General features: G+C 41.6%; 1 protein-coding gene across 10 annotated transcripts in view; it reads right to left on the bottom strand.

Moving 5' to 3' along the window:
• Positions 1 to 7,249: 7,249 nt before the first annotated feature.
• Positions 7,250 to 26,740, bottom strand: part of KEL (Kell metallo-endopeptidase (Kell blood group)) — a 30,516-nt gene continuing 11,025 nt past the window's right edge. For 4 of the 10 annotated variants that reach the window (XM_071814872.1, XM_071814869.1, XM_071814875.1 and 1 more), the window contains exons 12-20: positions 25,589 to 25,712; positions 24,995 to 25,105; positions 23,843 to 23,941; positions 23,187 to 23,264; positions 22,645 to 22,748; positions 21,617 to 21,727; positions 19,927 to 19,994; positions 19,536 to 19,693; positions 16,463 to 18,745 (exon numbers count right to left, since the gene is read on the bottom strand). In XM_071814872.1, the coding sequence (XP_071670973.1) occupies positions 18,404 to 18,745; positions 19,536 to 19,693; positions 19,927 to 19,994; positions 21,617 to 21,727; positions 22,645 to 22,748; positions 23,187 to 23,264; positions 23,843 to 23,941; positions 24,995 to 25,105; positions 25,589 to 25,712 (1,195 nt within the window). In that variant the 3' untranslated portion in view covers positions 16,463 to 18,403. Of the gene's footprint in view, positions 8,165 to 14,819; positions 15,063 to 16,109; positions 16,443 to 16,462; positions 18,746 to 19,535; positions 19,694 to 19,926; positions 19,995 to 21,616; positions 21,728 to 22,644; positions 22,749 to 23,186; positions 23,265 to 23,842; positions 23,942 to 24,994; positions 25,106 to 25,588; positions 25,713 to 26,740 lie in introns of those variants that run through there. The other 6 variants (XM_071814867.1, XM_071814857.1, XR_011741400.1 and 3 more) reach the window with 5 other exon arrangements.

The raw sequence follows: 26,740 nt of genomic DNA, 5'->3' as shown, positions 1-26,740 counted from the left end.
ACCTAATGACTTTTGCATTCCCATGGTAACTATACCATTGCATTTCTCTGTACTTTTGACAGGTGCATGGAGAGTTTCCTCACATTGTAATTTTCAGGAACCCTGGGCATATGTAGCCTCTACCCATTTGGAGGTCTCATTTTGTTGCCATAATGATATATATTCATTTACTAAACAATAATGACTAATTATATTTATTTATTAGTTTAATTAAATAATAATGAAACTGCATATTTTCCTGCATAGACTTCAGATCACTTCACAAATGAAGAAAAACATTAATATCTACATCATAAAAGCTGCATAAAAAACCAGAAGGATGGATATCTAGAGATTCCATAGGTAATGAACATAACTTGCATTTTACAAATTCTACAATGCCTTCTGCACAAAGCCTATAGTGCATGTTGGACTGAGTCACTGAATTTTGCCAGCTTTTTAAAAAGTGACTTTCCAGATTTCATTATTAAAAAAGGGAACCCTGAAAATATTTAACAAGTATATTCAGAGAGCAGAAGGCAAAGAAAATTTCTCATACTGTGTTTCCTACAATCTCAGAGATAGTTTATTGTTTTTCTTAAGAACTTTCTTAAGAACTGTGTTTTTCTGAAATAATAAGATGCTGAAACTCTTTTGGAGTAATTTATGTTATATGTTGTGTCTATATTTGGCCAGGGTAGCCTGAAGTATATCAGATAAAAAATATAAGGATGCTTTAAAACAAACTGAATAATACCATTATAATGGACATTTCAACATTTATTGAATTAATATAGAGGTGGTTATGATGCCATAAATATGTTTGGATGAATGATGTGAGGCTTGAGAAGCCAGACAGAAAGACACTTCAAGAGTTAAAGCTTCTATAAAGCTTCTCTAAGTGTCTATTACAGACCACCAGATCACAATGAGAAAATTGATGACGCCTTCTACAGACAGCTGAGAGCAACCTCACAGCCCTGATTGTTGTGGAGGATTTTAGCTACCCTGATGTTCACTGGAAGGACTACTTAGCAGCCAGCCACAGTCCAGGAGGTTCCTCCAGTGCATTGACAATAACTTTCTGATGCAAATGGTGGAGGACCCAACTAGAAGAGATGCACTTCTGGATCTCATCCTCACTAACAAGGAGGGTCTGGTTTAAACGATAAAGGCTGAGGGCTGCCTTGGTTGCAGTGTTCATGAAATGGTGGAGTTCAGGTTCTCATGTGGCAGGAACAGAATACCAAGCAGAATTGCGATGCTGAACTTCAGCAAACTTTGGCCTTACCAAGCAACTGCTAGGGGAAATCCCATGGGCAAGGTTGCTTGAAGTTAAAGGGGCCCAAGATAGTTGGTTAGCATTCAGGGACTGCTTCTTCCAAGCTCAAGATCAGAGCATCCCAACACGTAGGAAGTCAAGGAAGGGAGCCAGGAGACCTGCTTGGTTAAACAGGGAGCTGCTGGGCAAGCACAAGTGGAAGAGGAGAGTTTACAGATCATGGAAGGAGGGGCTGGCCTCTTGGGAAGAAGATAAGGCTGTTGTCAGAGGTGATAGGGAGGCAACTAGGAAAGCTAAGGCCTCCTTAGAATTAAACCTTGCTAGGGGGTCAAGGGCAACAAAAAGAGCTTCTTCCAATACATGGCAGATAAAATCAACACTAGAAGCAATCTAGGCCCACTGATGAATGGAGTGGGTGCCCTGGTGACAGAAGATACAGAGAAGGCAGAGTTACTGAATACCTTCTTTGTCTCTTGTCTACTCTGTCAGAGGCTGTCCTGAGGAACCCCATACCCCTGAGGCCCCAGAGGAAGGCAGGACAATGGAGGAGTCTGCCTTGGTTGATGAGGACTGGGTTGAGGACCAGTTAAACATTCTGGACATCCATAGATCCCTGGTTCCAGATGGGGTGCACCTTTGGGTGCTGAGGGAGCTGGCTGAATTTATTGCTAGGCCACTATCGATTATCTTTACTAAGTCTTGGGAAATGGAAGAGGTGCCTGAGGACTGGAGGAAAGCAAATTGCAATTCAGTCTTTAAAAAGGGCAACTATGGACCGGTCAGCCTCACTTCCATCCCTGGGAAACTGATGGAACAGCTTATCCTTGGTGCCATCTCAAGTCATATCAAGGATAAGAATGCCATTAGAGGCAGTCAACACGACTTCCCCTTGCTTGACCAACCTCATAGGCTTTTATGAGGGCATAACCAGGTGGATAGATGATGGCAAAGCAGTGGATGTGGTCTGCCTTGATTTCAGTAAAGGATGCTCCCACAGCATCCTGCCTGCTAAAGTGGGGAAGTGTGGCAGTGAGGTGCACTGTGAAACTGGCTGAAGGAAAGAAGCCAGAGAGTCATGGTCAATGGGGCAGAGTCTAGTTGGAGGCCTGTATCTAGTGGAGTCACTCAAGGGTCAGTACTGGGCCCACTATTATTCAACATATTCATCAATGACTTGGATGAGGGAATAGAGTGCACTATCAACAAGTTTGCTGATGACACCAAACTGGGAGGAGTGGCTGACACACCAGAAGGCTGTGCTGCCATCCAGCGAGACCTACACAGACTGGAGAGTTGGGTGGGGAAAAATTTAATGATATATAACAAGAGCAAGTGTAGATAGAGTCTTGCATCTGGGTAGGGACAACCCCAGGCTTTCGTATAAGTTAGGGAATGACCTATTAGAGAGTAGTGTAGGGGAAAGGGACCTGGGGGTCCTGGTGGACAGCAGGATGACCATAAACCAGCACTGTGCCCTTGTGATCAGGAAGGCCAATGGTATCCTTGGGTGTATTAGAAGGGGAGTGATTAGTAGGTTGAGAGAGGTTTTCCTCCCCCTCTACTCCGCCCTGGTGAGACCGCATCTGGAATATTTTGTCCAGTTCTGAGCCCCTCAGTTCAAGAAGGACAGGGAACTGCTGAGTCCAGTGCAGAGCCATGAAAATGATTAAGGGAGAGGAACATCTGAGGGAACTGGGTCTCTTTAGCTTGGAGAAGAGGAGACTGAGGGGTGACCACACTAATGTTTATAAATATGTAAAGGGTGGGTGTCACGAGGTTTGAAGACAGGTTCTTCTTGGTGACAACCAAGGATAGGACAAGGGGCAACAGATTCAAACTGGAACACAGGAGGTTCCACTTAAATATGAGATGAAACTTCTCAGTGAGGGTGGCAGAACACTGGAACAGGCTGCTCAGGGAGGTTGTAAAGTCTCCTAGTCTGGCAACATGCAAAACCCACTTGGATGCCTTCCTGTGTAACCTCATCTAGATGTTCCTACTCCGGCAGGGGGATTGGACTAGATGATCTTTCGAGGTCCCTTCCAATCCCTAACAATCTGTGACTCTGTGATTCTTCTCCCTAGGCTATGCTGACTCCTCTGCTGCTATTGAAGGCATCAGGTTCTTCATGTGTGTCTAAGATGAGGCCCAGCCTGCAGTGGAGTAGTCTGATTTAGAAGTTCATAGCTGTGAATTTCCTCTTTTATCTGAATTCGCTTTCTCTCAAAATTACAAGCAGAGATGTTTATTTCACTTAATCTAGATATTTAAAAATTAATTAAGTCTGAGTTAGTATAAGAAGTAATTTATTCGTTCTATTATGGCTGTTTGAGCTGGTTGGGAAGGATTGCCTCCTGGAGGTGACTCTTTCTCTTGCTGTTAAAAACCAGGTTTAATACAGGTTTGATTCACATTTTGTATCTTGCATATGCTTACACTGTTATTATTTTAAATAATTATTAGCAATCAAGAAAAGAGTAGATGAAAACAGAAATGGTACAAGGAGAGAATAAGAAGAGAAAGTGGCAATACAGCCCATGCTTCAGTAGAAATCCAATTTGCAATGTTTTTTTTTAATCAGCCATTGTCACCATCACTCCCGGCTCAGGAGCTTTGCATTTCTTATTACTGTATCATGGTGAGGTGATTAAACCTCTAGGGTAAGGATGTCGTCTTCATCTCTTGCATGGTATGATACAACCTGACTGCTGGTATCTGTTGTTAGAAGTAGCAAGACATTTTCATTTTCAGGATCCAATATTAGTCGTAAAAATGATCACATTTTGAAACCCCAGACAGGTTTCTGCTCTTTTCCACCCCTCTTTCTAAGTTTTCTATGTACTGGTGACCTTAGAAGCTGTAAATTCTACATGAGCAAGCAAAGAGGGAGAGTGCATGCCTTACTGCATCATGTATATCACAGTCATGAAAAACAGATTCCACCAAACTAGCTGCCATTCTGGAAACAAGCATGACAGAAAAATAAAAAACCCTGTCTGTCAGAGGGCAACTAGTTTCTCAGAATTTGCAGTGCACTTTTTGAGTCCCTGCAACAAGGAGCCATAATCAAGAACTGTCTGCAGTCACTTCATCACAGACCTCCACTCTCAACTGTCCGTGGCCTGAGCTGCAGCAGATTATTCATCTCAAATCCAGGATTTCCAACACTCATCATTCCTGTCTTGCAGATGCCCCATCATTCCCACTCTATGGTCCTCAAAATCCTTTGCCAGTTCCCTCTGTCCTGCACTGCATCTCATCACTTCTTTCTGTTCTGAGATCGTCATGCAGTTCTGATTGTGCCATTCCCCATTATGCTATTCCCTGGCTTTTGTAGTTCTGGGTGCTCCCAAGGGGATCTGCTGTCAGTCGTGTTCTGGAGTCCTCCATTACGGACTAGAAATATCCCCAAGTTCTCCATCTGTATCATTTTTCTGGTAATAGCATCAAAAACAACCAGTAGGTGTGCCTTTAGTTGCCTGGCACTGTCTTGTTCTCAAAGGAACACAGCCTTGGGGTAGGATGCAGAAATTCACTGATTATGATCTTTTGGTCCATTTCCTTTCTTCCCTCCAGTGGCTCCTTTTTGCCTTGAGGCCCTCACTGCTCCATCTTGGGAATGACTTTACAGCCTCCTTCACCTCCTCATTACAAATCCAATTTGACCTCACACAGGAGAGTCATCTGATGCAGACAGTGATAACCTTCCTGCTGTGTTGCCAATTGTCCTGTGCTTCACTGGACCGGAGAGCTGCTATGCTAGATTTTATGCACCAGCTCTTTCAACCTGGTGAAGGAGAAAGCATGTATTAACTAGTTTGTCTTATCCCCCTCCCCCAGCCCAATCTAAGAGCAGTAACCAATGTGCTGTATTGGCTTGGATAGTTTGATTTTCTTTGCACCTCACACTGGATCACGTTGTAGAATTAGTTAGGAGGGGAAAACATGAAATCTTGATTGAAATACCCTAGAAAGAGAAATTAGTGCTATGACTCTGGTTTGTCCAATTGTTTCAATGTCATCATCTCATCTCACAAGGTGCTCATTCCCCACCATTCCGGATCCACTGTATGGACAGAGAAATCCATAACCATTGTTCTTTCCTATCTTGCAGCAGCCTCTACTTCAGAGGAGTCCAAAAGGCAGTCCTTTGAACCACACTAAGAATCCACTCCATTGGCTGCAGAAATGCACCTGTAAATGCACCCGTATCTCTTGGTCTGTTTAGAAAAGCACAGCCTTAGGCAGGAACCTGTTGTCCAGTGTAGTCATTGAAATGTCCAGTGCAGCAGAAATAACCATAAAGATTCCAGAAAAGGTCAAATCCATATGGACTGAAATTTTTGAGTCAAAGTCAAACCTCTTCAGAAGCAGGAAATGATGTTAACCTGCTAGTGTGAAAGCCAGGGGAGCCCAGGCATGAGGAGTCTCAGCTCAAAATATGTCCAACTTGAGAAAAATATCCAAAAACTCTTAAACAAATTAGTTTAATTAACCTGTTGAAGATAGATTTGTATAATATTGAGCAATCTTTGCTTCTACATGGGATAGCAGTGCTGACAAAATGTGATTTAATTCTGGGAACAGAGACAAAGTGGAAAAAGAGTCAATATTACTTTAATTCTTTCAACTGTTTTGTTGTTCTATCTTTCTTGTGCTGAATGCATACAAATTGAAATTTCCACATGTACTTGCGCCCACACATGCAAAACACTGTAACAGAGACCATCCAGGGAAATATGCATACAAGGTCTGAGATGGATAGCTGAATATCCTACTACTGACAGCCACCCATTTGCTAGACAGTCTGGTTCTGTTTACCCTTTTTTTTTTAAGAATGTTGCATTTTGATTTTATGAACTCTTCAGCCAATGAGCTGTATTTAAGGAGCACTGCTATTAGCTCAAATCATTCTCATTTCATATTTCATGTTAGTATATCCCTTTCCTATTTTTATTACACATATTCTTTGCTGGTGGACATATATAACCACAGGCAAACGAAGAGTCAAAACTCTCTGAACTCAAGCAAGGATTGCATAGTCACTCTGTCCTTTTTAAGGCCATGGTTTCTGTTGGATTTGTAGTGTCCGTGTGTGATCCAATGCAGGCAGATCGCAAGAAACAACCAGAGGCCACTAATGCAATTGCAAAGAGCAAATTTATTTTAGTTATGTTGCTACCAGGGGATCTCTGAAACAGCACCTAAGCTCCTGGGCAGAGGTGACACAAGCAGAGATGCAGGTGCTGCAGAATTCAACCCTGGTAGAAGATCACTGGGCCTACTGTGTTCACCTGTATTTCAAGGCTTCAAGCAGACACAGCCTTTGGCTGTGCTCTGCTCTTTCTCACAACAAAGCAGGAATCTCAGGCATAATGATAAGGTACCTTGGAGTTCCTCACAGGCCTGTGTTATCTAACACAGAGGTTCTACTTGTCAAGCACACAAGGTCAGTAAAATAATTAGTGTGATGTCTCTGTTTTTTCTATACCTCCGCTGCAGTCACTTGAGCTTATTTACAATGATCCTCCTCACCATTCTTCCGCTATATTCCCATACAGTCCAGCACTCAGAAAACGGCAGTCTAGACTACCTCTGGCCCACCCCAATCATTCATTCCTACTGCCTAGCCACCGACCAGCATTTGTGTGACTGCACATAACATGCCACTTGAAGTTGCTTGACTAGTCACGCTGTAGGACTGTGAGGAACTCCAAGGTACCTTATCATTATGCCTGAGATTCCTGCTTCGTTGCGAGAAAGAGCAGAGCACAACCAAAGGCTGTGTCTGCTTGAAGCCTTGAAATACAGGTGAACACAGTAGGCCCAGTGATCTTCTACCAGGGTTGAATTCTGCAGCACCTGCATCTCTGCTTGTGTCACCTCTGCCCAGGAGCTTAGGTGCTGTTTCAGAGATCCCCTGGTAGCAACATAACTAAAATAAATTTGCTCTTTGCAATTGGATCCAAAACTCACTCATTAGAAGAGTGACCTAATAAAATCTGTGTTTAAAATGGTTTCGTTACCTAATATGCCTCATCAATGGAGCTGTAACAGCACTAGCACCAGCACAGGAAAAGATGTAGGACCAAGTGTCCCATGGCAGAATCCCTTACTGAGGCAGGAGACTGGACTTACACCAGAATGAATATGTCACCATGACCTCAATAGTCGCATGAGTTTCCATATCTGACATTTATTTACTTACCTACTTTGGTTAAATAAATAATTTCAGAGGTGCACATGAGAACTTGAAAGTACTCAACACTCCCTGTGAGGAATGTAAAACACCTTTTATATACAATCTTACACTGAATTGGGTATGGATTCCTTTAGATACAGAGATCTCTGTAGAACATGCCACTTGAAGTTGTTTGACTAGTCACACTGTAGGACTGAAAATTTCACGTTCCAATCCCACTCCCTCTTACTCTGTCCAATGTGCTCTGTCTTCAGTTCTTTTGAAGCTTCTGTCCTTGTCCTGTGTTAGAGTACATAGCTACTGATATCTGGTATATTGATCTCACTCCATATTCAGTAGGAGACAGTACATGCGAAATTTATACAACTATGTGATATTCAATCATTCAACTTAATGAATATTTCTGAAAAATGGATCTTCTAAGTTCCTGAAGTCTGGTTCTAATCAGCATTTTCTGGGCCAAGTGTAAAATCTTTTGAAGACTATCTGGAAAAAATCCTTTAATGTTTCGTATAGCAAGATGAAAATGATCCAGGACCACCAGCTGGTGTAGAAACTCAGTGTCTATAAATAAGAGTGTACATATCCTTGCCAGTGCTTACTTCTGTAGTGACTTTCATAGGCCTGGGATAATTATTATCTTGATCTGACAAGCTAAATTCTTGACCTGAATAAATTCCAGACAGGTTTTTGGGCATCTCCTTAAAAAAAGAAAAAAAAGAAAAGTGAAGATCTTGAATAAAAAGACCATTATTAATTGTAGAAAAGAAAACGGGAAGCTGGGGGGGGGGCGTGGAGAAGAAAAGAGAAAGCCAATGGTAACATAAAACTATGTAAATTCAGGATGTATCAAAGATATTTGTTATAGCAAATGTTAGTTGACATTAAATGTGAGTTCGAAAATAATTAGAAAGTTGTCTCATAGGCTACATGGTGGGAAGTCATCATCAGAGTCCTAAAATTTAGAGATTTAATTAAAGTGGGCAATCTGATCCGGTAAAGTGAATATCAAGGGTTAATAAGGGTTAGTAAGACATGAGGTTCTCTTTTTTTCCCCTTTAGAACAGAAGCTTGGTAAGGTGAGCTGTTTCTGTATTGCTGCTGTTAGATCACCATCTAGAGGACATTTTGAAAAAACGCGTTTGTCATTCTACTGTGGTTAATTAAAATTTGTTTCTATTCACAGAGACTGTGTGAGTCAAACATCACAAAATCCTAATAAAGGGTTGAGCACTGAAGTGAGAAACTAATTACATTTTCCTTTCTCTTCCCCTTGTACTAGTCTTATAAAACATTTTTGTCCAGTTTCAGTCAGTTACTTGTGAGCATGATTTTAAGGGGGAGCTACAGAAATGCTCAGTATTAAGTGTGATTTTTCACATTAGATAGTGTCAGATTTTTATGCTTGTAATCCCTTTCATTCTATTTCTTTTTAATTTTTGAGCAGAGGTATATTCTTATTGATTCCCACAAGCTTTCACACTCTTTTATGTTTTAGGTTAGCTACCTGTGACACAAAATCCACAGTGTCTCACAACATATGACACCTTTGTATGTCAGACAAGCCCAGTGATGTCACAATGTGTCCCAAGTAAGACTGTGGTGCTAGGAAAATCTTGACTCCATTAGATGAAAGCGAGTGAGGAGCAAAAGTGCTCTGTGCTAGACAGGAAAAGTGGATGGGGGATAACCCAACTCTGATAGTTTCACTGGGATTTACCATCTATCTGGTGGCTATGTTCTCAGCCAATTACTCCCCAGTCTTCTGTGATGCCTTCATACCACTGAAAAGCCAGTCCATGATTTACACAGCTGAGAATGAACAGCAAGAAGGAAGCAGTCCATCAGCAGGTGAGAGGATGGGTTGGAGTGAGAGGATGAGAGAGAAGAGGCTTGGAGAACACATAAAGGCAGAAAATGAGATGGGGTATGGATACAGAAGCTTGGTTTTGCAAAGACGAAAGCAGAAGACGAATGAAAAGCAATATGTCAAGGGGCACCGAGAGTCAGATGGGAATGGTAGTTAGGTAGTTATAGGTAGGTATAGGTAGTAATTCTGTTAAGAATACAGATCATTGGGTAAGTCCATAATCACAAGGCAGGATCAAAGTCAAGCCAGGAATAAAAGTCATTAAGCAAGGTCAGCATAAGATCCAATGAAAGAAACCAGGGTCAGCCATGGTTCCATGAATGCCAGGCAAGTCCATAGTGATAAGCCATATTCAAGGTCAAACCAGGAATTCAATTTTAGGTCAGGATCCAGAATAACAGGGATACATGGCTAGGCACAGCTGTCATGGAGCTGGAGATAGTTATACTTGTAACAGACCACAAATAGAGACTGGAGACCCAGGCCTGAGCTTAAATTAAGCTCCTGGACCCATGGGCCAAGGATGGGGGTGAAGGCTTCACTTGAGGCTGACAAGAGCCATTAAGGCCTCTTTACTACAGTCATGGCCCTGAAAAGATAAAAGAATGAATCTGGAATGACTCTTAAAACTGAAAAGTACAGGAAAGGAGAAAAGGAAGACACAAAGCAATCTGAGTGAGGAGAAAGTGATTTCCAAAATAAAAGATTTCAAAAGGCCTTCTTCAGGCAAGAACTCTCTTATTAATATAAGCAATATGCTTATATGAATATTTAATTACGCTTTGTACTAGTCTTGTTTTATACAATGTTCTGATATTCATTTTGGGAGACAGTCACATTTGCCACTGTGTTTGTGGTCTTTCTTATGCCATCTCTCCTACTATTACTCAGTGTGATGTAGCCTAATATTGAAGTTCTTTGCCCAGAAACTGGTGGTTTCTCAAAATAGAGTCATAAGGAAGCAGGAATTTTGTTCCAAGCCAAGCTTCCTCAGAGTGTTGTGGAACTAGGAAGCCAGAAGCCCTGTAAGAATCTTAGAGGCAAGAGTTAGAGCTTTCTAAGGAGAAAATAAATTCTTAGAACATCCTACCTGCAAGAAAAAGCAAGTGTTGCTAACACACAACTCCCTCTAAAAATCAGACTACTGGTTGAGTCAGCAATATCTGAAACAACTTAAATTGCCCTGCGGCAAGTCAGTAATCACTGCCCCTGGTTCCTGAAAAAAAGCCTGACTGGCTGTGCACTGACTGGAAAAGGCAATGGCTCACTTTAAGGTCTGGCAACTTTTCTGAAGTGATCAATACCTCTCAATCTGACATTAGCTCCCTCTTAAAAAAAAAAAAAAATGGAGCTTGTAACATGCTGGACATTCAAGTACTATTTCCTGGGATTCTCTTTTCTCTTCCTAACCTCTATTTCATTGCTCTACTGGAGACTTCTCTCCTGTCTGTCATTCAGCAATGAAATTGAAGAATAAATATGAGACATTGTCAAACCACACAGAATAACCAGGAAACAGCCTTGCAGTCATTCAGGAAGAACAAGTCTGAGAAGCAGGACCAGTGTGGGAAGAGAGAAAGCAAAACAGGCAATCATCAGGGAGGAAGTGTGCTGAGAAGTGAGGAAATTGGCCAAAGGCATGAGTGAGAAAATGAGGGAAGAGAAAGTCAGTGGAAGAAAGACACACTTCTAACAAGAGGATGGGAAAGATTGTCTTGATAAAAGAAGGGAAAAGAAAAGTTGCTGCATCTGTTCAGTTCGCCTTCCTGGATGACCACTTACTACCCTTCTGCAATTGCATGCACTTGGCAGGGTGAAAGGAAGGAAGTTTAGGCCAGGTTTGCACGCTCACATCCATACACATCAAGAAACCACACCTGTGAATTATGAGGATGCTATGGAAATGGTAAGCATAGAGGAATATAAACTGAATGAGGAAGAACAGAAACAAGAAAGGGACAAGAGAACCAGAGAGTGAGAAGGAGTATGAATGAAAAGTTTGTTGGTATGAAGGAGAAAATGGACACACAGTAAGGGTGAAATGGAGTTGAAAATATAGAAAGCAGGGGGAGAAAAGAGGAAGGGAAGCAGAGGTGAAAAGGATCCGATTCTGAAATAGGAGAACAAGAAGAAAACTTACATTGTCCCCACCCACCCTCAGTTACAGGGTCAGAGCAAATGGAAGAAACATTTGTGGCCTCATCAACAGGGGAAGGAATGGAGGTGATCAACATGGTGCAGTACGAGGACTCAGAGAGATTGAGGAATTCGGTGGCGGAGGATCTGCTGTTTGATTTGGCTCTTTCCCTGAACACTGGAAGCATTTTTCTCTTTTTTTTATGTGTGATATAAAGCATGAAATAATTTCTCTGGTCATGGATTATAACAATTTAAACATCTACCTGTGTTTCATGATCACCTAGTAAGCAGCATGGCTTCTCTTCACCAACCACAGCCCAGGGAACTTGCAATACTGAAGACAGGGGCAGGAACCTTGTGCACATATTGAAAGTGTTTCCTTCTCTCCTTGAGAAACACAATAAATTCTCAGTACAAAGTCAGACCTCCCTTCTTGCACTTCCCATATGTTCTTTGTGTAAAAACATTATAGCCAGTAATAAGCAAGAACTGATTCAAATCAGCAACTCCAAGGGTGACCCAGTCTTTTAGACAGAATATTCATAAATTTGTCATACACTGTAAGAACAAGAAAAAATTGCATATTCCAGGGAACTGTCCTCCCCATACACTTAACAAGGTAGATACAAGAAAAGTTGAAGACTCCTCAAAAGGCAGACTTTTCAATAGCTTTTACTTTTTCTATACGTCATAAACAAAGAAGCCAATTAGTCTCAGTACACTGAAATAACTTCTATATTATACAAGGTCTGGTACAATGCTAATCTTCTTAGCATCTAAAAGTAAGACCGTCAGGACACACTGCTAGGACTAAATTGATTTAACGAGCGGAGGAAGAGGATACACTGTTTAAATGTATAGATAAGCACAAGACCATTTTTGCTTTGTTTTGGTTTTGAATAATGGATAAATAAATACAATTATTTTGAGGTATTATTGTTTGTTACTTGTGAAGTTCAGCTAAACAGTTGCCGAGGGGAGCTGCTCCAGACCTGATTTGATCTGCAACAAAACAACAGCAAAGTGGGAGCAAAGCAGCAGATCTCAGTGCAGGCAGGGTTTTCCCGAGGCAGGGGACCAGCAGGGTAGCACCAGGAGCTGACAACTCTTGCGAGAGTCACTGATGAGACCTGGGCGTTGCTGTGGCAGTGGTGACCCTACCTATAAAGAGCAGCCTAGGGAATGCCAGTGACCAGAAGCCCTGTGATCAGAGCAGGGAAACAGAGTGGGATGAGGCAGTTTGCACAGTAGTTCATGCAGGAAGGGCAGGGAAGTTCTGCCAGGTCAACTGGGGAGTAGTGGTATTTGCCTGGCAGAAAGCCATGGCTTCTGTAAGATTGCCCTCCAATACAAGTGACGCAGCTGTCCAGATCAAGGCCCAGTGGGAAGATGCTGGCACCCAGGTGTCAGGCTGCAGGGTGTGCCTGGCTCTTACACCAGTACTGGATGGCAGCATTGAACACAGCTGTGGGCAGTGTGCCCAGGTAGAGGAACTCTTCTGCTTAGTGACAGAGCTCTGGGAGGAGGCAAATAATTTGAGGAGTATCAGAGAGTGCAAAACAGAGATAGGCCAGTGGAGTTGCACCCTACCTTCCCTGGGGCAGGCCCAGCAGATAGACAGGGCACATGGTACAGATGACTCCCTACTCTCTCTCTGCATGGTGCAATGCAGTGACTCAAGGGATAGGGGAAAATGGCAGCATGCTTCTGCCTGGCGCAGAAGGAATAGGATCTCTTCTGTGACTACCCCACCTTCCCAGGTTCCCTTGTAAAACAGATATGAGGCTCTGCAAGTGGAAACAAAAAACAATATTGAGGAATAAGGTTCAACTAAGCTGGAGGTGCTGCAGAGGACAAGTCAGTCTGCACCCTTCATCAAAACTGCTTCTATAAAGAAAAAAGGGGTTGTTGTCATAGAAGACTTCTTTCTAGAGGGAACAGAAGGCTCAATATGCAGACCAGACCCACTTCTTAGGGAATTCTGCTGCATCCTTGGGGTCAGGGTTAAAGACACAAAGAGAAAACTTCCCGCCCCGGTAAGGCCCTCAGATTAATTTCCACTACTAATTTTTCAGGTAAGCAGCAATGTGACTGCAAAGGGAAATCTGAAGGCACTCAAGAGGAACTTCAGAGCCTTGGGACAACTGGTAAAGCGATCAGGAGCACAAGTAATGTTCTTTTTTTATCCTTCCAGTTGCACAGTACAATGAGGAAAGATACAGGAAGATCCCGCAGATCAATAGGCTGCGGGACTGGTGTCTCCGGTAGCGAGTTTTTTTTGGTCATGGGTTGTTTTACATGACACCTGGACTGGAGAAAACAAATGGGACACACCTGTCTCAAAGAGGCAAAAGGATCCTTGGGCAGGAGTCAGCAGGGCTCATTGAGGAGCTTTAAACTAGGTTTCAAGGGGGAAGGGGACAAAACCGGGTACAGTAGTGACAAACCCAAGAGTGGCATGCCAACATTTGAGGGATGAGGTGCTAGCAAGGCCCTTAGGTCTACCAGCTGGATCGATGGGCTGAGGCCAACTGTTCAACAAGGCCAAGTGCCAGGTTCTGCACTTGGGTCACAACAACTCCATGCAACATTACAAGCTTGAGGAAGAGTGACTAGAAAGTTGCCTGCCAGAAAAGGACGTGGGGCTGTTGATCAACAGCCAGCTGAACATGAGCCAGCAGTGTGTCCAGGTGGTCAAAAAGGCCAACAGATTCCTGGTGTGCATCAAGAATAGTGTGGCCAGCAGGACTAGGAAAGTGATCATCCCCCTGTACTCGAGCGCTGGTGAGGCCATACCTTGAACACTGTGTTCACTTTTGGGCCCCTCATTACAGGAAAGACATTGAGGTACTGGAGCAAGTTCAGAAAAGGGCAATGAAGCTGGTGAAGGGTCTGGAGAACAAGCCTTATGAGGAGCAGCTGAGGGAGCTGGGGCTGTTTACACTGGCGAAAAGGAGGCTGAAGGGAGACCTTATCGCTCTCTACAACTACCTGAAAGGAGGTTGTCATGAGGAGGGTGTCTGTCTCTTTTCTAAGGTGATAGGGCAACAGGAAATGGCCTCAAGTTGCACCAGGGAAGGTTCAGAATGGATGTTAGGAAAAATTTCTGCATGCAAAGGGTTGTGAAACACTGGAAAAGGCTGCCCCAGGAGGTGGTGGATTCACCATGCCTGGAGGTTTTTAAATGATGAAGAGATGAGGTTCTTAGGGACATGGTTTAGTGCTAGAGTTAGGTTATGGTTGGACTCAATGATCTTGAGTGTGTCTTCCAAACAAATTATTCTATGATTCTAAGAATTCCAGGCATGCTTGGAACAGTACATGTAGAGAACAAAGAGACAGACCTGGTCATGAAAGAGTTTGCAATCAAAGTAAGTTTTTCCTCTGAAGCAAACACTTTATTAGTATTTCAGTTAATTAATGAAAACAAAATCCATGAACAGTCTGTTCCTGGAAAATATTTTGCTGCATTGGTCAGTACTTGGAAAGGATTAACACAAGTATTGGGATTTTCACAATTTTTACAATGCTTACATTGCAGGTATGGTATGCTTCCACTTGCCATCACCTATTCCACAAACAATCAGCACCTAGGCAGCCAACATAATAAGTAAAATAAAAATTCTCCCATAGTCAAGAACAGTTCAAAGACCATACAACAGGTACGAGTATTTTGTATGCTACTTAACTTTGGCAAATTTTAGAACATTGGTATAGGTTTTCTAATTATCAGATCCTGAAACTGATGTAATTATTAGGTTGCTCTTGAGAATGTGCTTTAAGCACTTCTCCTGCTACTCTAAAATATGTTACTTGTTACTTGTTATTCTGTTTTTCCTCTAAAGTAAATAATACCTAAAATTCAATTTCAGTTAGAAAGTAAAATCCTACAGCAGCTCTACTCTGTTTGGTGGTAAATATTTACAAATGTACAAATATAGAGATGAGAGAACCAGGTTCAGGATCCAGAGAAATACTCAGAATTCTAATTGTTCAGTGTTGAGAGACTTCTACAAACCCTTGTGACTGCCCCATGCTCCCCATATCCTCAACCCTAAGCTGAGACTAAGAAAAGAGAATTTTGTTGGAAAAGAAAGAAAAAAGATAACTGGTACTCAGTTCCCAATCCCTCTCCTACCAATGGGGATGCTTTCCTCTTTTGTCTCTTAGGAGTTTTGCTGATGAAACAAAAAAAGAACATGGAAGGCCTTTAGTAACCATTGTTATTATTTCAGCCTAGAAGCTGGAGCCATGCTGTCTTTCCTACTATCTGTCCCCATTTATTGGTAGGAGAAGAGCATTCTTCCCTCTCTGATAACTTACATGAATGGTTTGCACAGTAACCCACAGGATTTCCCTAAGAGCCAATGTTACATGAACAAGTCCTCAAGCTCCAGTTTATTGCCCTGTCCACTTAGCATGGCTCTGAGGCTGCTGGATAGAAAGGGAAATGTACTGAATACAGGAACTAATAACGTAATGGTCATGTTTACAACTCCTCAGAAGTTTTTGCCTACTAGACACTGGCTAGTCATCATGATACCTTGAGACTTGTAAAACCCCAGAGTTGTGGCATCTGGGACATAGTGCTGAGAGCAGCAGGAGGAGACTCTTTCCCTTATGAGCTCAGTTTAAGAATTTTGCTACCATCAATTGCTGAGGAAAGGATAACAAAAAGAGGAATGTAGAGGACTGAGTAAGAGCCTAGGGACCTTGAGAAGATGGTCATACTGTCATGGATCAGGCCTTCCTCTTCCTGGGGTCATATCTCTTGTCCTCCTTTTCCCTCCAGGCTACCAGATGTGGCACTTGTTGTCTGAGTTCATTGGGGATCCACTGAAACACTGGAAGTGCTTGGCAAAGTCCTCACTATTGCTGACAGGCCCCCAGACACGAAGCGGCAAGGGACTGTGCAGATCTGTGTTCTGGGAAGACTGTAGTCTCTCAGGATCATCATGTCCACACATTGCCTGAAAGAAAGCAAAATACAGAAGTCAGTTTGGCTGTTCATCAGTTTCCTGGATGAAGAGACTGAGTGCACCCTGAACAAGTTTGATGATGATACCAAACTGGGAGGAAGGACTGACACATTAGAAAGCTGTACTGCCGTCCAGTGAGACCTCAACAGGCTGGAGAACTGGGCTGAGAATAACCTAATGAAGTTCAACAAGTGTAGGGTCCTGCACCTGGGGAGGAATAACCACAGGCACCAGTACAGGTTAGGGGTGGACCTGCTGGAAAGCAGCACTACAAAGAAGGACTTGAGAGTTCGGGTAGACAACAGGTCAACCATGAGCCAGCAATGTGCCCTTGTGGCCAAAAAGGTGCATTAAGAAGAGTGTGACCAACAGGTTGAGGGAGTTTATCCTCCCACTCTACTCTGCCTTGGTGAGGCTGCAGCTGGAGTACTGCATCCAGTTCTGGGCTCCCCAGTTTAAGAAGGACAAGGATTTACTGGAGGGAGGCCAGCGGTGGGCTACAAAGATGATTTGGGTCCTAGAGCACCTTTCTTATAAGGAAAGACTGAGGGAGCTGGGTCTGTTAAGCCTGGAGAAGAGAAGGCTGAGAGGGGATCTCATCAATATTTATAAATATCTCAAGGCTGGATGTCAAGATGATGGAATCAGACTCCTTTCAATGGTGCCCAGTGGTAGTATGAGGGGCAACGGGCACAGACTGAAGCATAGGAGGTTCCATCTAAACACAAGGAGAAACTTTCTTTTGAGGGTGACAGAGCACTGAAACAGGCTGCCCAGAGAGGCTGTGGAGTCTCCTTTTCTGGAGACATTCAAAACCTGCCTGGACACATTCCTGTGCAATCTACTCTATGTGAACCTGCTTTAGCAGACGGGTTGGACTAGGTGATCTCCAGAGGTCCCTTCCAACCCTAACCACTCTGTGAAAGTCCTCATGTGAACAAGACTTAAGGCTCCTCATGCTTCTGCACACGTGACTGAGGCTGCTGGGTTAAACAAGGAAACACGCTTATATGGGTGTCAATAAAGTTCAGATCTTTACTTTTACCACCACTGTTTCTGATTGTTTCCCCTTTCCCTAAAGTTCTTTGTCCCTGTTTCCCTATCTGACAAGCCATCTGCTTTTTTTCTGTAGTGGGTAGTCCAGAATACAGGGAATTTAGACCACATTGGAGTTCAGGCTTATGCAACCTTGGACTCCATGTAAAATAATGGTATAGATGTAGTCCCACTATCTAGATTCAGCTTCTTAAGCAAAAGTAGTGACTACCTATCAAGAAAGGAGAGCACTTACACAACATCCCATTAATACTCAAGAGATTGGAGGAAAGTTATGTGACTTTACTGGTTTTAAACTGGAAATCCAGGTCTTCACTCCTGTGACTTCAGTCTTTATTCATTGACAAATGATGCAGTAGCTGCCAGGTTGCCTCTGAAATGCAAATCTTGCCACCAAGACCCAATAATCTGTGATTCCAGAAATGCTTTTCTACACACTGCTCTGACTTAATAAAATACATGCACAAAACTTTTCCCTTTGCACAATTACAGTGATTTATAAGGATGTGACATCACTGAGCACAGAAATCCAATAATCTACCATAAGGAACTCAACCGTGCAACTACACACAGCTGCACAACTCTGCACAAATCCTTAAACCAGGTTCCCTCAGAAATCTCAAATTATATGTGCACGTACTTCTAGTTCTTTATCTCTAAATAATATTCTAAACTCTTTTTTTCACTATCAGTTACTCATAATGACATGACATCTAGTTATTCACTGTTACAGAGAGGTGGATGAAGAAAGGGATGGAGAGATACAAGCCTTTTCCAGAAAATTTCATTTTCCATGTGTAACATTTCTTACGAAAGCAAAAAAGCACCCAGAAGCTCGCAATGAAGCATGCTTTCCCAGACACAATTTGTCTACCACATCTTAATTTTGGTAGATTTCAGAGTGTTGTAAAAGATATATTTCTAGACTGACCTTTTGTTAGCTCTGAGACCCATAAGAGGTTAGGGGCCCTATATGTGATTTTTAGCTTTCTAAATAAGATTTTGAAACTTCCAGAAACATTGGTCATTCCCAGTTCTGTGAAGGGGTGAAAAAGTAATTGAATATTGAGTAAGACAAACTGTAATAATGTGGAAAACAATGGAGAATGAGAGAGATGCATGACTAGCCTAGCATTCATTACATGAGCAAAACTGAGGTAGAAAAGCTGGTCATGTGAAAGTCCAATCTCAGGTAAATCCTTCTCTTCTTTGTGCTTTTTCACCCAATTCTTATAGGCCTGTGGAGAGAGAAAATTAATAATAATAAATTCCCCTTCAGATAGTGTCCCAAAACCATGTCTTCTGTCAATGAAATGTATCAATCTAGTATATATTTAATAAATTAGCAAGTTTGCATCTTTCCCACTTCAGTCTGACACTCCCTGCTGCTGGCCATGCCTCTAATAACTCTAAGATAACAGAATAACAACTCCTTAGCTTCCCATTTCAGGCACTACCACACACAAATCATCGTAAGAGACGACAAGGTGACTGCACTATGAAAAAATGAGAACTATTTTCAAAGAAAACCACAAATATTTGAATAAAAATTAAGATACTTTCTAACTCCCAACATTCTTCAAGCAATGATGTGGACTTAGAGATTGCAGAGCACCCTGCACTCTGCAATTAATTAAACTACTGAACTACTGCATGAGGAAATAAAAAATTCTTTCTAGACTGAAGTATTGCTGAAAACATCGCTATAGAGTCATTTTAGCACCACACAGAATTCTGGTTTATGCTTTTGTATGCATGACATAAATGTGGAAAGGCCCACCCCAGAACTGGTGAAAGGGAGAAGTAGTCTTACATGGAAGTAAGGAGGTTATGAGCAAAGCTTTCTGAGGAATCAACATCTGGAATAGCAGAGGACAGAAGGGGCACACGCTGCACTGGCACAAGCGTGCAAGAACTCTGGAACTGGAGCAGCATGTAGGATAGGGATGCAGCAAAACAATCTTGTGTCATGGTCGTTGATTTGTGTGGTGGGACTATGAGATTAGAGAACTAAGTAGACTACAATACCTTGTAAGCGACGGCAAGCCCTCCAGTGTCAGCTATATTCTCCAACAGTGTATAAGTACCATTAACCTTAAAGCCATAGCTTTCATACTGTTCAACCAAGCAGTCTATAGATTTCTGTAGTGCACTCCTGTTGCATGTAGGACAGCCCCCAGGCTGCACTGTGGGGAAAAAAAAAAAACAACTTAGAAAATAAAGGTATTTGTGGCATTCACCTGTATTCCTCACATAAATCACTGACTCTTCTTAGTAGTCAGCATGGCCTGGAATGGGTTTTCCTTAGCTTCATCTACATTAACAATATATGTACAGAGACCAGGATTTAAGATCCCCTGAGGGAAAGAAGCAGTGGGGACCTAGAAGAGTAAACAAAGATACCATGGCCCATACTCACCATAACCATAAAATGCATGAAGAAGTTCATGGGCCATGAAGACCCCAATGGCTCCAAAGTTCACAGCACTGAAAAATAAACATGAAAAGAGTGCTTTTGAGAAGAAAAAGAGGGCAGGCGAGTATTCTTTATAGCTGTTGAGTACAACTGTGAGCTGTACAAGAGCATTCTACTTTGAGAAGACACAGAAACACTTTCTATTTATTGTTTTTAGAAGTGGTATACTCTGTAACAAGGCAAATACAAGTGTAAATTATTCTACCAATGCTTAAAATTGTACTATGAGCTTGCATTAAAGTATTCATAGCTAATAAGCCATCATAATTAAGAAGAGTCTGTGAATAAGATTCTGCATTTATTTATTCTAATTACAGGTATTGTTGTTGAGATATGTTCTTATTTGCCCACCATTGGCTGAACTGCTACACAAATAGTAACTGCAATGATAATCATACAAAAGCAGGATGGTTGGAGAAGTAACCTTGCAACAGATGTCTAGTGAAAAATGATACATAAAACTCGCAAAACAAATTAATATAGTGAAAATTTGGCTATAATTACTCTGGTCTAGCATTGGTGATCTCACTACAAGAAAGAGATTATACTAGAGGCCTCCAGAAGTTCTTTCCAATCAGAATTTCTGTGATTCTGTGCAATGAATGTAGAGTCACACAGTAAGAGTACAATCAAAATACATTTGCATAATATGAAATGATGGGTTCATTCTTACATGCACTGACTAATGCTGCTGAAGTATGAAACTATTCTTGTAGATCATTATTACATCACTGGGAACTCAATAGGAAGTGACAAGAATGAAACAACTTATCTTCCCTTAGAACTGCTCTTTCAGAAGCTCTGTTGCTGATACCTAATAATTGTTGCCCAGAAAAGCTGTGGAAGTGGTCAATGCCAGGCTAGATGGGGCTTTGAGCAACTTGATCTAGTGAAAGATGCCCCTGCCATGGAAGGGTGGTTGGACTAGGTATATTTAAAGGTCCCTTCCAACCCAAATCATTCAATGATTCTATAACAATTGTACTGCTTTGCTGATTTCTTATTTTCAAAATTATCCTCACAGTCATCTGTATTGGCTTTTGTCCATAAAGTTTAAACTTTGGAGCATCGTCTGAGAAAATGACATGCCAACTCAACAAAAGCTGTTCAAGTTTGAATTACCAGCCTACTTAACTGGAAGGACAGTGAGAAAAATACATTTTATTAACATTGAACAGAAAAGGAATAAGAAGCTGTAGACACTTTTTCACAGAGGAAAAATATGGTAAGTGACAGTGTACACCACTGGATTTTTTTCTATTATTCTTTTGAGGTGTCCTGTTTTTCATACTATAATGAATTCATGAAATACTGCATGATGTCATACAACTAATTGTAAGAGATCACCATAATTACACTGAGACATTTTTCTTTCAAACTTCAACCTCTTGCCACAGTGTAAGCTTATCTTTCAGTACAATGGTATTAGGACAAATATCTATCCATTACTATACAAAAACTACATCAAATAATATTTTTACAGTCAGCTGTGGTAAATGCTTTTAATATCAGAAAAACATTGCTTAACTGATCTGTGTCTTTCTGGGATGCAGTAAGAAAACTATGTTAAAGACAGACCTGTTATCGTTCTTTCTGAAAACAATCAGCTTCCACCTTTGCAGTCCCTCCATACCTGGGAAACTCCATGTGGAAAAAAGGGCTTCGGAACATTCCAGCAGGAAAGACCACCATGTGCTGTGTTATTGAGTAGTATGACTGCACAGCCCAGGGGGACACATGCCAGCTAGAAGCAGAAAAAGAGAGATGAGAGAATGTATTAACCCCTTATCTCATACTTTGCTACTTTCCTCCACTGTGCTTGCAAAATTGATCTGCTCAGTACAACTGTTAATACAGCAGCGGCAAATTACAAAGTTCACACTATTTAGTGTTAAAGGTATTTGAAATAAACCTTTACTTGTTTACAGAAATCAGAGATAGTAGCTTAGCTTTCATACACATTAAGGGTTTCACCCTCACAACTTCCATGTCAAGTAAGTCAGAGTTAGCAATCTCTTGTGAAGTCCTGCACAGATCTTCTCCAGGAGGTGTAAGGTCCCAAGCCTGCCTTCTGAAGCATCCTATGTCCTGCCTTTGAGGTGACTCTGCCAGAATTCACATCATCACAGACTTTTGCTGCTTGCTTTGCTGCTAAGTCCAGGAGAACCAGCTAGTCCTCTTACTCAAGGCTTCATGGACAAAAAAGGTTCTTTTTTTACAGGGGTCTGGGGGTCCCTCCACAATGGTGGGTTTTTTTGGTAGCATGAACTCAGGCTGAATACAAGACAGGCTGCCAGATTCAAGGTGTTTTTAAGCAGGATGCAGCAGTGCAGCCTTGCAGCAAAGAAGTACAGCAGCATTAGGAGAAATGACACTGGCAGGTCTAGAGGGGATTATGTCCCTCTGTTCAGGACTGGTGAAACCACATCTGGAATATTGTGTCCAGTTCTGTGCACTTCCTCCTGACACCTGTCCTCCCTCTCCTTCCACTATAAAAGAGAGATGTAGACATACAGTTGGACATAGTCCTGAGTGATCTGCTCTAGCTGATCCTGCTTTGAGCAGGAGGGTTGGACTAGATGATTGCCACAGGTCCCTTCCAACCTCAGTCCATGAGCATGTGATTCTGTTATATTTTTCAGATCAGTATCTGGCACTTACTTCTCCTGTGAGTGATGCTGAAGGAGTTTCAAATAGGAATTTTCCCTCAGTATTTCCAAGCAAGCCACCACATTGAGGAAAAAAGTGTCTTCATTTATCTCCAGCTAAGGAAAGAGACAGGTAATGTGACTGTCATAGGGCATGAACAAGGAATGAATCAGACAATATGAAAAAAAATCCTGCAGGTCAAAAGAGGGTTCATCATTAGACAATCCAATGGAACACTTGTGGTTTTTTATCACCCAGTTCTGAAGACCTTCAATTTAAGATATGACAGGAATGTTATCTGCAGGCCAAACAGAACATACAATCAGGCCACAGCCACCCTCTATCAGGCAAACCACTTTAATAGGAGACAGCATAGGCAACAATATAGAAGTAATAGACAAAGGTTCTCTGGGCCCATATGTTCTCAGAAAATAAACAGCAGGGAATGTGCATTGCTCCAGAGGTCATAGCCTCTTTTAACAGCAGACAAGATAGCAGTTGGTACAGGTGAACTGCCAATAATGAGGCAGGCATGTTTACATTATATAGCTCACATTCTGGTATTCCATGTTCAATTTGGAAGTCTGGAGTATGTGAGCTGGATAGCCAATCTTCGCTTGTAGTTTAGAAACCTAAAATAATAACAAAAAAAAAAAAAACAAAAAACAAAAAACAAAAAACAAAAAACACAAAAGGAAATATGACCAATAGGAGTCTTTACATTCTAGAAGTCCTTTCTAAAGTCTACTTCTAAACAATTTAAAATAAGATCTGTAAATCAGCCATTCAAAATGACAGCTGCTCTGTTTCAACAAGACATCTTCTCTTGCTACTCTGCTTTCTTAACTCAATGACCTGCAGCCTAATGTTGTTCTACTCTTTCTTTGTAGTATTGTTTTCTGGCATTCAGCTTTACAGTTTTTAACCTCTCTAGGTGTATAAATCTAAATTGTATCTCAATACAATTAATTCAGAGTATCCATGGACAAACAAACACTGACCCTTTCTTTGCCTACACATCAATGCATGATCACACGTCTGATGGCACTTATAAAACCACCTACAGTTCTCAGTGTATATAAGACATCTGTTTAACATTGTGTGCCTGTAGAAGTACGTAGGAATATCTGGAGGTGCAGGCCCCTTCCATTCCTTCTCCAAAGGCTTCAGGGAAAGGAAGGTCTCAGTAACTTCTGCCTTCTGCACGCACCAAGACTTTAGCCTCTTGGTGAGTCTGTTCATCCATCCACTCCAACTGATCCAGTTGGCTGTAGAGTGTATCTCGGATCTCAGAGAACATCTGCTCAGCCTACCACATAGAAAAGAAGGCATGGTCAGAACTGCAGAAAAACATCATTCAGACTTAGCTACCATTTTCCCAAGTTCCAGCAATTCAACCACAGAATAATGTGATGAAAGAGAAGATTTCAGTTTCTACAATAAACTAGGCTAAAGTTGTTTGGCATTCAGTGTTTCCTCACAGGGTTCACTATTCTCTCCAAAACACTTTCATCTTGCCTCTCATAATAACAATGAAGGAAACATAATTCTCTTTCATTCAACCCTTTTTGGATCCTAAATGGACCAAATGGTTGCCCCACTTCTTGAGTTAAATGAAAATATAGTACCTACAAGTATTTCATGCTAGTGTTTCTGTAGTTATGGCAACCTGATTCTCTCCTTCACAAAATTATGTTTTGTGCATTCAGCTTTGTACTCCACTACAAGTTTTCCCATTAGATTTTCTTGGGTTTATTAACTCTTGTCACTTTACACACTGTAAGCTCTTAATAAAACCTGGTGCCTACTCTAACTTCCCTCAAAAGAAAAAAGAACTCTGATCATCAAAGAAGAAAAAAAAAGAAATCTTTGCCACACTGCAGACATGTGTTCCTTTTACTGTGGATCCACTCAGAATGTTTTGGCATTGATTTGTTCCTGTACAGCTGGTCATATGATGGCTCAGTGGCTTCACAATTGAAAATCTTATTTAAATATGTCAGATTGGTGATTAATATCATTAATACTGTCATTTCAGGAAGCACACTGAGATTGCATGCATTTTTAGGGCTGACATAGGTATTGGCATTGCACACATGACTTTGCTAACAGTTGAGCTAAATGAGATAATAACTGGTATTTTAGCATTGAGTATTTTAGCAATGACAGCAATGTCTTGTTTTGACGTCTTTCATTCAGAAAAAAAAAAAAAAAGGAGGGGAGTGTATAGTACAGGAATATGTAAACAGGTACAAAACCCACACATGATTTTGCTGTCTTAATATGGTTTAAAGTTGTCATGTCAAAAAAAGAAAGAGATGAAGCTGAACTCTGCCTGGGGGTTAAGAAGATGAATACCTACAAGTTTCTTGGTCTGCTGAGGGAAAATTTCTTGCACAATCATCTGCCCTAGAACTGGCTCAAAGAAAGAGCTGGTATCAGTCAAACACTTCCTCCAGCGCTCAGCTGGGATCTGTAAGAACAGAGAAAGAAATTGATACACATGAGATTGAGGACAAAGAGATAGGAAGACGGTAAAAAGACATGCACATGTGCAGTCAGTAGCATATAGGCTGCTACCTAAAAGTGACAGCAGTGAATGATGAGTAGTGTAGTTCCATTTAAGCTTCCTCAGAAAACTTCAATCAAGTAAAACATTGATTTCCTTATTATTTACCCAACTTTCTCACAAGATTCATATGCTAGCTGAAACAAATACATAGAAGAAAGGTAACCCATGACACAGTGCATTTAGGTCTCTATAGTTTCGTGTGTCATGTCTACTCCCACGTTTATTTGAAAAAAGGGAAGCACTTAAAGGTCTGGTGAGGGTAATTTTCCTCCCCAGATCAAATAAACTCAATCCAGACAAGGCATCAAGAGAACATCCAAACAGCATGTCCTGGGGTGTGCAGCCACGCAGGAGGCTGAAGAAGATGGTTAATAGCTAGCTCACCATTCTGGATCCCTTTTTTCCATAAAGAATCTTAGACAGCTCCAGGCGTGCATCTTGGAATCGACTGTCAAGGGCTGGGGAGAGATTCCCAATCAGACAAACAATCATATAAATGTGAAGGATCCTGTAGGAAAATGACATTTAAAAAGACTGAAGATTGAAGGCTGGTCACTATGAGGCAGAGAAACCCTAGTAACCTGCACAAGGACAACTAAGTACCGTGAATGGTGTGTACCTGGGCCTATCAAAGGAGGAAGATTTGACATGAATCAACCAAAGGAACTCTCTCCTCAGAACACCCTGAAGACTCAAGGGGTAATTGCCTGCTGGGGCACATGATTCTTTATGTGAAGTTGGAGAAAGAGCATTTTTAGGACTGGGTGAAACTGAGATTTATTATAGGATGTTTATAGGAAGGATCAAAGGCAGGGAAAGGGAAAGATCATGGTGGATTTGGGGGGAACACACATGGAAAAATGAAGAGGAAAGGTGGTAGGAGGGTGGAGCATAAACTTGTAGCTTGCCAGGACATCTGTCTGATTAAGCCTTGCACATGGTCACCAGAATCTGTCCTATCTTATTAAATGCTCTTCTTAAATAACATTCTACTCTTCATGTGTGGGGATGGGAGGGGATACTGGAAAGAAAATGAGTCTGAGAGTTGGCTGCTGGAGGGACTTTGATTCAGGCTAGCTGCTGGAGAGAGCAGGGGTCTGAGAGTTGTCTATTGGAAAGACCAGCAGTTTGGACCAGCTACTGGAGAAATCTGCTTGTATATGCATGTTTGTAACAGGAAGAGACCAGAGTACCAGCAACCAAAGTAGGGCTGGCAAGATTCAGGGATTCATATATCCAAGTGCCAGCAGCCATGGACACCAGGGGATTTGAATATCTAAGACCAGTTACTGGAATGATCCATATTGTGTATGTATATATATATGTATATATGTGTGTGTGTGTGTGTGTGTATATACATATCTATACATATATGTGTATGTATATATATCATTAGTGCAGACCAATCCTGATCAACTGGAGAGGAGGAATATGATCAGGTTCTCTGATCTGTTCTTGTTTCTATGAGTCCTATGGGTGGGTGGTTGCCAGTAAAGACACTGTGTTCTATCTTTGTTGATCTGTGTGACACATATG

The sequence above is a fragment of the Patagioenas fasciata genome, chromosome 1 (assembly GCF_037038585.1).
Source record: "Patagioenas fasciata isolate bPatFas1 chromosome 1, bPatFas1.hap1, whole genome shotgun sequence".
In the NCBI taxonomy this organism is placed as follows: Eukaryota; Metazoa; Chordata; class Aves; order Columbiformes; family Columbidae; genus Patagioenas; species Patagioenas fasciata.
This window is presented reverse-complemented; position numbering and strand designations above follow the sequence as displayed.